The sequence below is a fragment of the Anneissia japonica genome, unplaced genomic scaffold (genome assembly GCF_011630105.1).
Source record: "Anneissia japonica isolate Jap-2015-1 unplaced genomic scaffold, ASM1163010v1 scaffold2003_len1103335_cov173, whole genome shotgun sequence".
Taxonomy (NCBI): domain Eukaryota; kingdom Metazoa; phylum Echinodermata; class Crinoidea; order Comatulida; family Comatulidae; genus Anneissia; species Anneissia japonica.
The window spans coordinates 206,668-224,426 of record NW_022758706.1 but is presented as its reverse complement, the minus strand read 5'-3'; the positions used below and the strand labels follow the sequence as shown (position 1 = coordinate 224,426).

The 17,759-nt window shown below is 33.3% G+C and overlaps 2 protein-coding genes across 9 annotated transcripts; both read right to left on the bottom strand.

Moving 5' to 3' along the window:
* On the bottom strand, positions 1-17,698 carry LOC117125392 (BTB/POZ domain-containing protein 17-like). Of its 8 annotated transcripts, none has more exons than XM_033271903.1 (3): positions 17,540-17,698; positions 3,965-4,363; positions 1-2,043 (listed from the first exon to the last, which is right to left on the bottom strand). In XM_033271903.1, the coding sequence occupies exons 2-3, from the start codon at positions 4,331-4,333 to the stop codon at positions 949-951; spliced, it is 1,464 nt and encodes a 487-aa protein (XP_033127794.1). In that variant the 5' UTR covers positions 4,334-4,363; positions 17,540-17,698; the 3' UTR covers positions 1-948. The 8 variants fall into 8 exon arrangements, with proteins under 8 accessions (XP_033127794.1, XP_033127791.1, XP_033127796.1 ...); XM_033271900.1 differs by lacking the exon at positions 17,540-17,698 and adding an exon at positions 10,648-10,796; XM_033271905.1 differs by lacking the exon at positions 17,540-17,698 and adding an exon at positions 10,520-10,649.
* LOC117125365 (myb/SANT-like DNA-binding domain-containing protein 3) lies at positions 15,153-16,477 on the bottom strand. The gene is made up of 2 exons (XM_033271856.1): positions 16,102-16,477; positions 15,153-15,601 (listed from the first exon to the last, which is right to left on the bottom strand). Exons 1-2 carry the CDS (start codon positions 16,475-16,477, stop codon positions 15,153-15,155), a joined length of 825 nt encoding a protein of 274 aa, XP_033127747.1.
* Positions 17,699-17,759: the final 61 nt, after the last annotated feature.

Here is a 17,759-nt window from a genome sequence, read left to right as displayed (position 1 = left end):
AATGTGAGTACCTTCCCATCTCATCCCCTTTAAGCTTTGCAGACCCTTGAATTAAAAATTAATATTGTATCTTTGCAGAAAAATACACACAATCTTGTTATTTTTCAGATTTTTGGCCATAGAAATGAACGTTAAAATTCAAATAAATGATCACACATCAAGGTGAAATGAAATTTGTCATCTCCACAGCCACTTTTTTTCATTTTAAAACATTATCAGAGTGTTCTTATAAAAGAATTAAATTAAAAGGCAAGTACAAGGCAAAACCATTCTACTTTACACAGCCACTATACTAATACAGAAGAAGAGCTGGATCCAAGATTTGGAGGCAATGGAGCAATACCACATTTTCAGATTACTTCTATACCTTTCGATTTTTTGAGTTATTTTATTTTTATTTCTTATATTGTAGATTCACTGAATAAACCAAGGAAAACTAGAAACGAAAAAACCATGTCTAAAGCCGCGTTTGCATTGGACTAATATTGAAGAAGTTGTAGTGCAAGTTTACCCTGACAAAATTGTACAACTATTGGTATTGGATTTAAAAACGCAGTAGATTTAACCAAATGTTGATGTTCGCATTTGCCTTTCCTACTCAGATACAACACCCAGATAATTCATCCAGGGCAACCTTTGCTTAGTTGATCGTTCATTTTGGCAATCAATTGAGAAAACAAATGACTGAAGCTCATCAGATTCTCTATGTAGTAGCTTTACAATACAGTTATTTGCCTCCAAAATTGCCATTTAATAGGATATGATGCTGCTCCAGCTAATCATGGAACAGTGGTGCTAATGCATGAACATAAGCAATTTTGGAGGCAATTTTACACAAATGCTAACTAGACATCTCACCTAGCTTGCATGCTGATAAAGATTCTAAGAAGCAACATCAATCCCCTGCTAAGTTCTGCTTCAATTTGTCCATTAACAGGGCCTAAATCTTCATTGTAGTGGTTTAATCGAAACTTGAAGAATAACACAATCGTTGACAAGAAGTGGTGATCCAGGTGTCATGAGTTCCTCTAATGTCACTTTCTTATCGATCTCTGTGTCAACTTGATACCTTGTTTTCGAAAAATTCTTTTTTCCAGAGACTGTTCGTAATACAGCATTATTATTTACCAATGATAACAAGTACTCCATAGGTCTAGGCTGATCGAGAACTACGTTTGAATATAGGATGGCGCGGAAATCATCATTGTTTGAAGAGGATCCCTTCGGGTATATTTTGATCTCCCAGTCCCAGCTTGTGTGTGGATATGCTGATGAACGTGTGGAAAAACGGGGCATGACTTCCGAGACTTTGATGTACTGCGAATACCCTGTTAAAACTATACGCTTATCCCAACGCAAGTCTGTATAATTCCGTAGCAAGAATGAGGAGGTTGTGAAGTCTTTGATACTGGCACGATGCTCAAGAGGTAAAGAGTTGAACTTATACGCTTGCAGGAGTAAGGGTAGAAACAGATCTTTATGTTGTTCGATGATTTTGTGATGTTCAAGCTTGTCAAGATGATCGGGGGTCATCATGGGGAAACGAATAAAATGCATTAACTCGCGCAAAAGTTTTTCGCTGTTTTGTAGTCGGTCTGGATGTGTTGGTGACTCTATCCATTTCACTACCGCATAAAATAAAGTGATCTCATTTCGGATTGTCAAGTCAGAACTGCGTAAAAACTCTATCAATTGTTCTTTGTCAAGATTCAACCATTCGTGACTCCATTCAGGCATCGACATAATATCGTCTGCCTTTGGAGAGAGCGCTTGTATACAGTTTGCGATCAACCTCTGATGATAGCACTTTGTTGCATACTGGTACCAAATATGAAACACATCTTTAAGCTGAAGCTTTGGTATAATGTTAGTCATTGCAAAATGGATGCACACTCGTCGAAGATCCGCGACATTGTACTTGTCGGCTAGCATGAGGGCAGGCAGGGCATTTTCAGCAGTTAGTACGATGTGACAGCCGTATAAGAAACGTAAGAATGACGGAAAAACCTTGACACATTCTGGTTCTTCAACAAGCTCTAACTCCTATGGAAATACAAAAAAAAAGATGATAAATTCAAAAGTTGAAATGTATAGCTCTGTCACACTATAAAAAAATTCTGTGAAAAATATCTGTGATCTGATCTGGGCACTTATTTATGTGTTTTATGAGACAATGAAATGAATATCTTATTATTTTTAGAAAAGGACTTGGCGTATTGCTCAACTTATCATCAAGGAGGAGCTGCATTGTTGGCTGCTGGGGGGGTCAGTGACTCTAGCTATTCGGTGATGAGGGAGACACTATGTGACATGGGCTGACAATTTCCGATGGCGGCCAGTGGGGTCTAGTGCGCATAGAGAAACTGGGCAAGCTTTGGCCATTTTAAGGTGTTCTTTAAGGGGTTCAAGAATGCATTATGACCAAGGGTGGACCTGAACCTACCCACCCCCTTTCCCCTCAAACTGGCACTGACTCCTGTGTGTGTCCCAAGCTGAAGTTTCCTAGATTAGAACCAAAACAATAAATTACTAATAGGGATGGTGCCAATACTATTGTAGTTCGTATACCACACCATTTCCTTATCGTTAACGTCGGTAACCGCGTAAACGATGCTACTGCAATTACCTCACACTGTTTTTGGTAAAATACTGATTACCAATGGCAAGCCCTTAAATTTTACAAATCTCTGAAACATGAAACGCAATTATACAGAGCTTTGACATGGCTAGAATAAATCAAATGTTACAAATTGTTTCTAAATATATTTTCTTTCTACAGTATGCACATTTTGAACGAATTTACTAGTTTTGTTTGAGGTCAAAGAAACGGTGTCAGGAAAGAAGAAAAGAAATATTAATATCTTGGAAATCTGAATTATTTCCTAGTCGGATATTCTTATTTCTTTTGAAGGACATATGGACTCAGACTTAATAAATAATGCTAACTATTTTCTATGTAGGCTTGCAATGTATATCTGAATTTTTGCCAAGGTATGACAAACATCCTGTGTTATCTTCTCAAAACAATTTTTTTAGGCAATGACTATTGTTACACCAGTCTTGAATTCCTAATTCTTATTGAATGATATTCTTTGTATGGATTGGATTTGGAAAGTAACATCCAATCAGAATTAGACATTAACTTAAGACTGGCGTAATAATAGTGACTGTCCTTTTTTTTAAATAATAAAAATATATAATTAAATTCACAAAATTCAGATCTCTACCAAAACAAAATAGGGGGGGTCTTGCCGGACAAATATAAGAATAAAAAAAACTACAAAAATAAACATAATTTCTTACTTTTAAAACTTACTCAATGTTAATATCTACATTTACAAAAACCACAGAGCATTTGTGTAGCTTATGCATCCAAGTCAAATACTAATGTGATAAAAAAATATTTCTTAATTTTTGAGACAGCAAAAATATCAATTTCACTTTCCAGAAACAATACAACAGCTGTCGGCTACGAACAAACACAAAAAAAGGAAGATATCGATTGGTAAGACTTCATAATTATGTACATTAACGTTCAGATGAACAAACCACCGAAAATATCCTTTATTTGGAATTCATTGTTTGAACAGTGTTATTGCTGTGTGCATTCCAGCATGTAACACCTTTGGTATATCTTTTTAACACCCATTGTTCTCAATATATTAAATTGTATTTGTTTCTTCTTCTGTCAGATCAAATAATATTGGCAACTAGCAGCTTCTCAAGAAAGACAACCTTTTAAATAAATTTAAAGAACACTCTAACTATGGAAGCTAACAAAAATTATAATTTTCTACAGAGGCATTGTTTGAAATACCAGTGTTGGTGTGTAGTGTAAAGATAACATTTGGTAGTTTATAAAGATAATTTTCATAGTTGGGGAGACAATTTGTTTTTCTAGGCCTGGCCATGCTGATTGTATCAAATAATTATGATAATGAATTTAATCAAGGCTTTTTCTTACCCCTTTATTTGGATCAATCCAGTCAGCACTTAACATTCTTTCAAAGACTTCACTAGAACGCACAAGGATGAGTTTATGCGCGAAAAACGTATTCTCTCCAATGCGCAGTTTGATGTCGCTGAGAAGGCTGTTGTTATAGAATTTTTCCATATCGCTCAGAGATAGTCGTTCGTCGCCGTGACAATCCATCCCGCTCATTAGATTCTGGATCTCTGTTTCATCACTTGTCTCTTGGCCGACCATACTGGGAGAAATAGAAACTGGCGGCTGTGGTTGATGTGGGGGCGCCATGTAAATGGCTTGAAGAGCGGGGATGTCAAAGTTGCCTTGTGGGAAAGGCAAATTATTACCGCCACCACCTGCAGCCATTGCTCTGTAGCCTACAACACGAGGATCAGTCTGTAAACACAAAGAAAAGAAAATCAAATTAAAAAAATTAATCATTAAATTTTTGATGGATGATAATCGGTAATGAATAAAAAAAATCAAATACCGTAAATGCTCAAATAAGCGCCACGGCACTTATAAAATTTTTGGAGGCTTCAGTGCGACGCTAATTTCACGTATTCTCGTAAAGTCCTTCGGTAGGCCTATCTTAGGTCCTAGTCACGGTAAATAAACATTTACAAAGAAATGCTTGTGTCTTCATTGTGTTATTTATTAATTTTAACACTATATATTTTTAAAATCCTGTTTCTCAAAGTGTTTCACTACACTCGGGGTAACTATATACTCACGATTAAGCGCCACTGGGCTTATTTGAGTGTTTACGGTACGTATAAAAATAGTTGCTGATACACTCTGTGCTGCTAACGGCCACCAGCCAACAGGATTCCATAGAGAACGCAACAGATTGCTTTTAATGGTAATTCATTCATTCGGCTCTAGGCAAGATAACGACTTACGTTGGCTTTAAGCCACCTAAATATCAGGTGTGTCATTAATTTTTAACTCATTAGCTATCCACTCAAATGAAGTCTTATCTTAGGTTCATCCTTATAAGAGAATAAATCTACCATAAATAATTCTTTTTCATTTACTCCCTATGCTTTTTTTGCCTTGCAGTTTAAATGCCCCAATAACTTTTATCATTTTTTGTTGTAGATGGTTCCTTTACAGTAATACAGGATTACATTACTTTTGTTAAAGAACACATTTTATAAGAACATCAAGGTGAAATTGCTTTAAAAAACATAACAAAATAAAAACAAATTGAGGCTGAGGTGACATGTCAAATGAGTTTTTTTTATTTAAAACAAACTAGAAAACCAGCTAGTCACATAGTGTACAGTAAAGTAAATTAATGTTTAAAAAAGTATCACCATTATATCTAAATATTATTAGAAGGTTTGCATGGTGAAGTAATAATATATATTAATACTTGCAGTACACCACTGAAAAGAACTGTTGTTTTTTGAGAATGTCTGACATTTTGATTGAGTTGCTTCAATCTTCTTCAAGAGAATATCATCTACAGAAAATTCCAAGCAGGGAAATATTTTTGTTTGGGTAGTGAGAATTGCTGCTGATTGGTGGAAAACTAAACAATAACTGAGACTACAGAACATCATACCAACTCTATTAATGTCATCAAATGTCATGTAAACTGAAGAAAATCGTGGAACGACACAAGATGATTGAGCTAAAATACATTTTCCCCCAATTTTAAGCCTGAAATTGGCAAAAAAAAAAAGACATAAGAACTGAGCCTGGGCAAATTTTCTCGTTTTTATATATAAAAAAAAAAATCAAAAACTAGTCCTGTATCAAGAAATATCGAATCTAGAGAATATAAAAACAAACTGATTGTATGCTTACAGGCATTTTCATTGTCTAACAAATTTATTGATAATATTTGTGACTTATTAACAATATGGAAATTCTTACTGCATGAGTGGATCCATAGAACAAAGACATTCCTAGGCAAAAAATAAATTTTCTTTTACTTGCGGTAATACCAACAGTCAAATTAATTAACAGACCTTTCTAACTGCTAAAATAAAAATACATGACTCTAATATAGAGTTACTAAAAAACATATCCTTACCATATTTAGACTGTTTTATCGAACCAGATTCAAATCAAAATGAGAGCTATTCCACAAAAAAAATTATTGCACACAAAGAAAACATTGAAGACAGCTGATAAAATTCCAGTTAATAAACTTAAATCCATGACATCACTCTATTTCCTCTAAAACAAAGGAATATTCCAGGATGAGTGATCAGGCTCCCTCCAATCCCCTACTGTTCCTATTATGAATTTCACATGTTGCGCTCAATACATACGATGACAGCCTAGTGAGACTGATTGGACAAGCACTGGACTAATAAATAAACCGTCGCACTGGCTCATATCTCCAACTGGCCTCTGATGCAGACAAAGATGAACTCGAAATCAATACTTTGTTACGCTTCAGTTCACGCATGAAATTAAATGGACAGTCAGTGTGCCCAATTATTTGTGGAAGGCCTACCAGGAAAAATAACTTTAAACTAGTCAATTGTAGTCAATGAACCATTACATGGAACAAAATGAACTTTTCCTAAAGGTGTAGAGAGACAATAAATTCAAACTTAAGCCAATCATAGCAGTAATAATATACCTAATTATAAGGAAAAATATTTTCCTGAGGTGTAGGTCTACTGCTAAAGACACAATCATTTTCAATTATAAGCCATGTATTTATTAAATAAACAAAATATAGTGTATAGGAACAATTGCAAATTTGGTCAATCATATGCAATGTATTTATTATTTATTTATTATACTATATTTTAAGAGGGTAACTCTTACAGCACAAAGCTGACTAGAAGAGCCCCTCACCACCAAATAATGAGGAATAAATATCCTATATTTTGTTCAGGGGCATACTTTAAACCTGGTCAATCATACAAGAACTTGAAATAAAAGACATATAACGCTAATTACTGTATGCCAAAGTTGTTATAGCAACAGAATATTTTTAGAATTGAATTTATCCCTGGTCTGTGGTATGTACAGTATAGGAATACTCGGACAGGGGTAGAGTGATTGGATGGCTCACATGGCAGACAGGGGGACATTCGAATGGTAAGTAGAGGGGCACAAGTTGGCAAGATACTGTAAGGTGATTTTTTACTCTGAACATACCAAATAAATTTCCAGTGGGAAGTGCCTGGTAGAGTGAAGTTCAAGATTTTTTTTTTTTGTAAAGAAAATTAACACAAAAAACTCACATTGGTTGGAGTGTATATTACAAAAAGTAAAAAATAAATCTACGGATTGTCCAAGAATGTTTTATTAACATAATTACAAAAGAAGAAAAAGAAGATCTATAGCAAACCTTGATTTTCCTAGACAGATACATCATCAACTTAATATGATTGACACTTATCTTGAAATGAACATAATCAGTAATGAACAAGGCCTTTTGGTCAACTGGGACAAAGGATCCAAGTTCCAAATCCCAGCTGACATTAAACACACACTTTAGTAGAGAGCAAACAGACAATTGTTGCCTCAATATACAATGACAGAGAGACAAGATGGTTGGTATACAGTAATAATCTTTGTTTGTATTAATCATGTATACAAAGGAAAGTTTTACTTAGAAAAAATCTAGTCTACTTGAAATTTAGACTATAAAAAGCGAAACTTGCATTTTGCCACTGAAACTGATAGCTACTGAAATTGTCATGTTTCACTTTTTATACAAATTACAAGTCTACCATTAAATATCAAAGAACACTTAACGTCAGTATAAATTTTATTAATTAAAATAACATAACTATAAAGTAGGTCCAATAATAATAGAAAAAGTGCCAATTTCTATATTACTGCTAAGAAGTGGAATAAAATTAATAAAGATAATAAAATTAGAAAATAAAAGAAAAGTGACTCCAAATAGAGAAAGTGGAGGTCATACTAACTCAAAGTTTTGTCTTTATTAACTCATCATCAGTAATAACATATTTACAAAACTGAGAATATAAAAAAATGCTACTGCAGTATGTACATATAATTAATGAAAGAACCATAAGATAATAAGTAACAAATATAATAATAGTTATAATAAAATTAGTCACTGAGACTAACTTAAAATTCTAAAATAAATAATTTAGTAAACCATACACAACGTCTTAAGTTAAATACAATGGAGAATAAAAAATTTCTATATACTTTCCACCTACCATCTCAAAGGGCAATTCAACCTCCTTGCTACCATCTGTATCTCCTCACCCAAGTGGAAGCTGAAAGCTAGAGTCAATTACTATACCTCTTATCTATGTCCCCTGGAAGGCCACAAACTTGGATCACAAATAGCCAGTAGGGGACTACCAATAAACTATTGAGTGTATACCAAACAAAGACAGTGACAAAGACAAAATCAGTTACCCTACAAAAGTCATTGAAAATGAGGTTATCTTTAAGAAAAACTAACCTTAATAAAGTAACAATTATCTAAGTAATCGCAGGAAAGGCTGTCTAGAAAAACTCAACTCTCGATCTGATTGGTGACTAAACTTCCTCTCGTGGCCAGACTGCGTCACATGACTAACTTTTCAGAATTGTGTGACGTTTAACTTTGAAGTAGGAATCAGTGCTGTATAGTTGGTTGTTATCGTTACCATCAGCTGGGAAGGTTGAGACTGTGCTTTAAAATACATTTAGCAATGTACAGTAATAGGACACTTGGTTTGAGGAATTCTTAGTGTCAAGTATGGAATGCAACAGATATTCTGAAGCTGACAAACTACTGACAAAGTAAACAGCAGGCTAAAGTTATGACAAACAAAGGGATTAAAAGTGATTTAGGCCCTATAAAAAATATTTTTTATAGGGCCTAGTTTATCACCTTATCTAGACTGGAAAAGTGATAAAGGGAGGGAGGCTTTTTTATTATTATTATTTTGCTAAAGCCAAATATCACCCTTGGGTTGTTTGCTAGTGCATTGACATTCAAAATAAAACATGATTAAGACAATACAAGCAATATCTACTAACTACAGTATTTAATTTTAAAAAAAATGAAAAATATAGTTTTTTTAAAAAGAAAAAAAAATCTTTTTTTCAAAAAAAAAAAAAAAAAAAAAAAAAATTTCAAAATACTTTCTTTTTCAGTACCCTAGAAGACATGCAAGGATGATAAAATAATTCTTTTTATTGGGCCTTATCACGTAATATTTATTGAGTTTAAATTTCACTGCCTCCTAAAATTAAAAAAAGATTCAAAATAATGTTTAAAATACTAAAAAAAAAAATCATAATGAATAGTAAGTTTTTATTTCATGTGTTCAATTTGAGTTTTATATAATTTTACTTTATTGATAATATTTTAAGCTCTATGCTACAGTATGCTAATTTGAAACAGACATAAGTGGAATTTTTTATTTTTGTGTTATGCAATACCTCAATGGTTAATAAAAAAAAAACAACAAAATAAATATCAGACATACAGTATAATCAAAAGAAAATATAAGTTTCTTCTATTTTCTTTGTTTATTGAAGGCTAAATAAGATAAGAACAGAAGGTAGGGCACTCTCTCCAAGAAAAAAAAATTAAAGAATTTTACATTCTTGGTAAAATATATCAGTTTATTTTAAAGTACATTAGCCTAAAAAAAAGAACTTCGGAAATTAATTGGGCCTATAGTCCCTCTATGATCACAAACATGCATACTGGTGTCCAAAGGGAATTATGGAAATTAATAATTTACAAAATACCTCATTGGGCCTACAGTATTTGAGGGAACAAAGAAATTCCTGATGCGTGTCAGATTTGGTTGTCGTCGGTGAATTTGGACAGGTTCAACCATGTTCAACAGACTCAAACGATTGCATGACAGAACCCTGTGGTGTTGAAAATCCGGGTGAAAATAGCCTACGATATTAATAGCAATGTTACCATAGCTTCGGAAACAATTAAAAAAATAATCAAGGAGAGCATTACAGTTTACATCACTGGCAGGCAAAGTGTGGTCCAACAGCAAATGTGCCCTGTGTACAGACCGTCTACCATCTTTGGGTAGAAAATCCTTTGTTTTTATGGCCCAATACAAATTTGTAAACAAGTATATATTGAAACTGAGCATAAAGTGGTATAAAAGCAGTTGATACAGGTTTCTAGAAATCTCAAAAGTTTATTTGCAGCCTTCAGTGTAAATCTAAAATTCACTTTGGCCCTCCGACCCATTTTTATGCCCACCCCTTATTTTCATTATGTAGTGTTCGAGATTAAGTACGGTAGGCCTTAATTAACATAACTGTTACCAAATAAATTCATCATTCATGTTAACTCTATTAAGATAACACATTTTTATAAACAGCAAATTTTAATTTGGAAAATAGGGTAAAAATTTGTTTTCTTCACTCAGACAAAATCTGCTGATTTGAACCCAAATCTGGCTGGCGACACTGGAAGCTAAGCTCAGAATTACAGTACCAAGCTTCACGTTAGCTCTACTGGAGTGAACAGGTATTTAAAAAACAAACACGTTCATAGTATCAAATACTGTACAGAAAAAAACAGGATATGAAAACTTACAGTGATTATAAAATACAGAATATGTATACCTTGTGCAACAAAAGTTGCAGAACGATGTCGCACACTTGTTAGACTGTAAATGTATACAACGGTATTACAAGGAAAAACACAATACCTAGTAAAGGTAAAGATATGAAAACTACTGTTAGTGGCTTACCATGGAGAATGATAATGAAATCCTACTGAACAATGAACAATACAAAGGCTGTTGCATCAACAATATGATGAATAATTATATCATCAAGGCTGTCGGAGTGCACACGACATGATCTACTGCAGGCAAGTAGTGGAACTAAGCCAGAACATACTCTATGCTACTAGCCAGAATAAAATTACAACACTTGGCAAAGAGAAAATCATTAATGTAATTTACTAATGGCCATCCCGAGGGATGGAGAATCATAATGCAATGCATCATTTCTTAGTCCGTACTTTAAGTGGTAATATAGCGATGGCTATGATTTGTTTAAGTGCATCATTATCATCAACATATTCAGACATTACATTTAAACGAGCTATTCAATTATTGAATGCAGACTGATTTCGATGTCAAAGGGCATGATACAATCCCACTTGTCATAATCTTCAATGTCAAGTTGATGTTCATTGAGAGCAAACCGATAAAAATATAATTGCAGTGTCTTATTCTTTGAAATGATTTAAAAAAAGATTAAAAACATCCGGAGGGATAAAAAGCTGATATGTTGTACAACAACTAGACAAAAAAGGTGGTTAGATAAAAAACTAGGGAACTGGTAATGAGATCTATACATATTTTAACATTATTTAACACCCTTTTGTGAAAAATCAGATAGTAGAACTTAAAGATTTCTTTGCTGGATTGAAAAAGACAAATCTAAGAGGTCTACATTCAAAAAGATAACTTTCTGTAATTCTATTTTCCTACTAAGTACTCCAAGATTTTTTTATTTATTTTTTTTATTGGAATAGAGGAATATATATATATATATATAAAAAGAAAACTATAAACATAATAAAAGGGGAGGTAAGCCTAAAAACAGTCACGGTACTTCAAGAATGATTCTAATTGAAAAGTCATGCAATTCCTCTTCGACAGAGCAACCCTGAATCCACACCCCTCCACCTCAGGCAAATGCTGGTACTGCCACTGTGAACAGGTAACATCCGGCACAAAACTTACAAGGTCGAATGTGAAAAACTAAAATACAATAATTATAAAACAGGTGTTATTGGAACTACAGACGGCCTACTCCGTAATAGTGTAAATCACTTTTAAAGAGAATCCCACAAAGAAACAATGTGACTTGAAACAAACCCCTTAATAATACAAATCACATCATATACCTTACATATTATTAATTCATTCATGAATTATGAATTGCATCAAGGGATAAATCAACTTGAAAGCAACAGCTGGGGAAGGTGATAATTCAAGAAGAATCAAAACAGAGAGAGATGGTGAATCTATATTAATGATAAATCAAAGCATATGTATGCCTGCCAGAAGCTCAGTTTGTTGGAATGTTGATTAAATCAACATTTTACAATTTGATTGTTGAAATGCCCCATTTTTAGCCTGCCTACTGTATGTGTCAAATCCTCAAAATTAATTAGAAATAATAATAATAATAATAATAATATGTTTTAATTTATATAAATCTCCAATCTAAAAGTACTTTTACAAAAATATCAGTAGAATGTTTGTATTTGGCAAGAACAAGATTTTCTTGATAATTTTTATTTCATACAATAACTTTACTTTATAACTTACACACCAATTTCAATTTTGCTGTTTAACTTTTATTGTGATCCAATATGATTGAATTCAATATTGTGTAAAAAATTTAGCTGTTTATAATTTTAATCTGTTGTAAATTTGTATTATTGTCTATTTTATTGTAATGTGCATTTAATATGTATATATTTTAATGGAATTTGCACAATATTAATTTATAAATTATTATTATTACTACTGTACGCAAACAGTATAACTTAATCAGGCCTACAAATAGAGTGTAATGTACCTGCTCTTGGGATTATAGAAAGTTTGGCAGGTAAGCAAGATGGATTTGCTCCAAATTGGCACATCATGTGAATCAATTCAAAACAGGTCACCATCCTTATTTATATACAGTGACAGAACTAAATTATTAGTTAATATTGATTCACATAGGGCCAGCATTGGCAAGCAATCAAATACTGACTTGTCAACAAAGTACTGCAGTACATCAAAACAATATTCATCTGTTAGGATCTTATTTAGTAGGGCCTAGACTCCATCAGGAAAAACGCCAATCACTATTTGTCTGGGAACACTTTTTTCGAAAAGTATTTTTAAAAAAGAGTGCCATCTCTGGGCATCTAGATACTGTATGCCTATTCTTAAAATTTTATCCAAACACGGTAGGGCTGAAGTAGATGTGGACCTCTCAATAGGGACCTTGGAGAGCTCTTTCGGGGAACCTCCAACGGAACTACTGAATAGATGACCACAGGACTGGCTAACTGACTCACAATCATGATGTACAAAATGCCTGTAACATTATATTACTTAAGGGGGTTTCTTATTGAAAGCCAATTCTAAGCGGCCTGCTGGGATCCAGGGGGAAAACTCTAGTGGGAGTTAGGTGACCCCGCCCCCGGAACAAAAGTAGCATGAAAATGGTGAATTTCATTATCATATTGGTGTTGTTTATGCAAAGAGGTGGTGTGGTTTGCTTCTAGGTGGTTCAACCAAGTCCCAGGAAAATCACATTGAAAAAAAAATTAGAGAAATTTCTGAGATGTACTGACATACTTTTAATAGCAGTAGTAGTATTCATTTTATTGATTAAAAAACCTACTGTACAATATTCACAAAATATATACTGTAATTTACAATCTAGTTTTGAGAGTAAAATTACTACAGTTGCAGTTACAACATTAATTAAAAGAATAAAAAATACCGTAAATTATTTCCATAAAAGTAAGTTAGCTCGGAACATAGAGGAAGGACTTGTAGAAGTCCATTGTACAAAGTCTTCACAATGTGTGGTACAGTGGCCAGTTCCTTTCCCCACTGCTTTTTTAATATCAGTATTTCAACTAGCAAGTGATCTGCTAGCTGGGAAATTAACCCGGGTCATCAGTATGACAAGTGTCTTACCCACTTGGACACTGCGACTACTTATATAATCTTCATTAAAATTCAATAATAATACCAATAGTACAACAATAATAATAATAATAATAATAATAATAATATTAATAATAATAATAATAATACCAGTGACATAATTATAAGAATAATAAACCAATAATAAAGATAATAATAATAATAATAATAATATTAATAACAATAACAAACTGTAATTAGAGTTCTACTATATGAATTGACATATAAACATTATTATTATTATTATATGCTAATGATAACAAAATGAAATAACAATTAAATAAGTATAATTTATAAGGTAATGATTGTCTTTAACAGCACAGGTATCTACCAACCACTGGTGGCTCAAGATACATTGTAACTATTGCTCATTGAATACATTATACAGGTCATGCATATTAATGTGTATCCCTTCACTCCACGGGGAGTATTCCTAGTTGTGCAGCTAGCTAATAACTAGACAAATTTTACTCACTCGAAATCGTTCATATCACATCAAGTACCCAATTATATTACTGGTGGGAAACACATAATTAAAATATAATAATAAATAAGATATATATATAGCGCACATATCCAGTTTAGAAAGTGCTCAAGGCATTAGAGGCAGAGCATGGAAAACTGGAAAAATTTAAAGAATGGAAATTAACCCCATACAGTAATACCAACCTGAGAGATTTGAAATGCGAGACTATACCAGTTGGGTGGGTGGTGCCACCAGGGGTCCAGGGGCGGAACCCCTGCAGAGGTTCGGGTTCCATTCACGTAATCAAAGGTTGGTTGTAACAATGAACTCGCAAAACTGCAAGCGACTACAAGTGCGTGGTTGGCTGGGTTGTTTTGGTCGGGAAAGAGAAATTTACTCTATTTGAATTGATTCTCAAACGAGATATCGAAAGCTCTCTAATGACTCAAGCTATTGTTATGATATTTTTAATAAAACATATTTCTTCTAATTTAAAATATATTTTCCCCTGAATTTGTGATAATTTGTTATCACGCATGTGCTAAATGCGTGACACATTTATGATCTTGCATGTGTTTCTGCAAAATGCGTGTTTCATCCAAAATCACTTTGAAATGTAGGGCCGTCCCGCACAATGCGAGACCGTTGGTAACTATGTAACCCACGAAATTTCCTAAACTAACTAGGAAAAAATAAACATAAGAAACCAGCATCACTGCTTTGTTTACCCATTTAGCAGCACTTTGAAGACCTCAAGAACAATAGCATTTTATATTTTCTTGATTTCTTATTTATGTCATTCCAAATTTGGAATTAGAAATTTTCATTGGGCCCCTGCGGCGCTATGTTGCGGTACTAGTACCAACTTCTCCCTCATCCTGTAAATTATTCACGGAGTTGAGCACATTGAAAATCAACGCTAGCCGGATTTGAATCAGTATACTTTAGCAAAAGAAGCAGGACTGCCAAGCAGAACAATTACATTAAAAGTCTAAAGCTTTTACCATTTCGCCAAATACATTAATTCCTATACAATCACTTGAGATTTCTTGACAGGATATCATTTTTTAAGGTTAGTCAATTTGTCCAATTTCAATTTCAAATACAGCATCTTCATTTCATGTTCTTGTTCCGCATGAGTGAATTGGTGGTGCAAGATATCCATTTTCTTTTTATGTTCTTCGGTTTGAAATCGTATCTTATCTTCTAAAAGTCTAATTTCCATTTCCTGTGTTCGATTGTCAAGTTCACTTCGCATTTGTTGGCAATCTTTATTCAAATGATCATCGTTTTCTGAAGGTAAGTGATGAGTTGCTCCGACAGTTGATACAACAGGAGGATCGGATGTCAGAGAGTTTGACGTTCCTACTATGCTTTCAGACGACATCTCATCCTCATTATCCTCTTCCCATTCAGTTTTCATAGCAGCCAGTAGCTGGTCTCGGTTTGGACTCACTGCTTGTATTGCGTCTGGAACTACTTTGTTTGCTGTATGCGTATTATTAGCTGCTGCAAGTAAAAAGGTTTCCATTTACAGTTAGTTATTTATAAATCACAGAAAAATATCAACTTAATTAACAGACCAGTTTGCAAATCTTTCAATACATTAAAAATAAAATAATTGAATTATTTGTTAAACAATTTTTTGGTTCATTATGATCCACAAGAGAAATATTAGGAATGGGGAAAATGTAAGACCTCAGGGTCTGTTTCTTGAGGTAGAGAACAGTTTTTGGTTTACTGTACAACCCTGGAAAGAAGTCAATGAGGTGTTTATATTAAAGAACACCTAAATTATCATTGATTATCAGCCTGGGACTAGAAATCAAGTATTATAGCTAGAGAACTAGAGGAAGACTGCCCCTCCACTTCCATAACGAAACAGAGACACAATTGTATGCATTCCCTTACATTTAAATTCATTACAAAAAAAAAATCAGGATTCATTTTATACTGTAATTAAAAATTAACAATTAATTAAAGATTCATTAAAATTAAGAAATACAAACCTATCATTTGTGACAGTATTTCCTCATTTTCAACCGATTCAGTTATGTCAGCAAAATGTTGCGGAAGCATTTGTATGATCTTCGCATGTTCTCTCCGAAGGCTTTCCAGTGGTTGTCCGTCAGCAGATCGCGATAAACTTCGTAGGCAGCTTTTCTTTGCCCGGGCCTTCATATTTGCCCAGCATTTGCGTAGCTGGGCTGATGATTTTTTAGAGCATATATGTTCTTCATTAAACTCTCTGGCGATTTTCTCCCAGATAACAGACTTTTGCTCAATCATTTTAAAATCCTTACTCTCTACTATGTCCATGTATTTGTTGACCAACTCCAGCAAGAATTCTTTCTCAAAATCAGTAACTTTTTTAATGATGGCCATTATTTTGATAATATAAAGGACCATTCAGAGCAGAAATTTACCAGAGTACTGTGGATGGGAAGACAGGTAATATCATTTTAAATAACTTCCTCTTTAATACATTCTTCTATTTGGGTACAGAAAACAAGTATTGATGGCTGAATTTCATTTTAGGAATGACTATTTAGAATTTGTAGGGTAATGGAATCTTCTGTTTAAAAATGAATGATCATTGCGAAGCAGGACACTGCCCTTGTACCCATACAGTACTTTGGTAACTCCTTCAATCTGAAGTAAATTTAAACATATTTAATTTGAAGAAAATTATATTTTATAAAACTACCATAATAACAATGAACAATACAAGAAAGATGTGAAAAATAGACCTATACATTCTATGGTGTGTTCATAGCATGTAATAATAATAACACAATTTTTTAGCTTTAGTTCATGACTGTATAAAAAATTAATAATAAGAAAAGAAAACATTCAGCATAAAATTTCCATTTATGTGCATTTTCTATGCATCTACATTTTAACTTTTTGTGTGCAGAAAATTATTTGAATATAAGTGTTGGAAAACCTATATTGTACTATACACCTTCGTCAAAAATAAAATGCAAAAAATACCTTTCTTATATTTCTTTGTACAAGCAAGGAGCTGCTATCTTACAGCACCATTTGTTGTACACCAAACACACAAAAAAAAATATAAAAAAAAATCACAATAATAAAAATCACAAATAATAGATTCAAGGTTTGATTATACGTAGCAAGAAGAGAACTACATAATTATATAGATTGATCGAAAGCTTGTTTCCATAAATAAAGAAAGGTGCTCCCCCCCGGGATAAACCGGACTATGTGCGCCCAGCTGTCAACAAACAAAATTGTTTAAAACAACAAATAAGAGGCTTTATAAAGTCTAGGCCTAGAGCCATTGACAGACAGGCTCCTCATGCATGATTGGTTGGGTATGTTTCTGTGTTTATATCATCATTTCAATTTCATACATATCAATCATCGACAAAAAGTACAGAACTGAAACACAAAAATTCATTCAACAGAAAGTGACACACTTACCTTTAAAATGTTCCCTATTTTCACCTTTATCACCAATCAATAAATTATGGCATTCAGACCATCATATGCATGGTAATTGTTAATGACAACAAAAATATTAAATCAGAATCTGTCTCTGCAATAGAGATTTTTAGAGGCCTAACAAATTGACCTAAACATATTTTCCTTGACCTTTTCATTAACATTTAATGTATACAAGTATAATTTCAGCCACTGTATT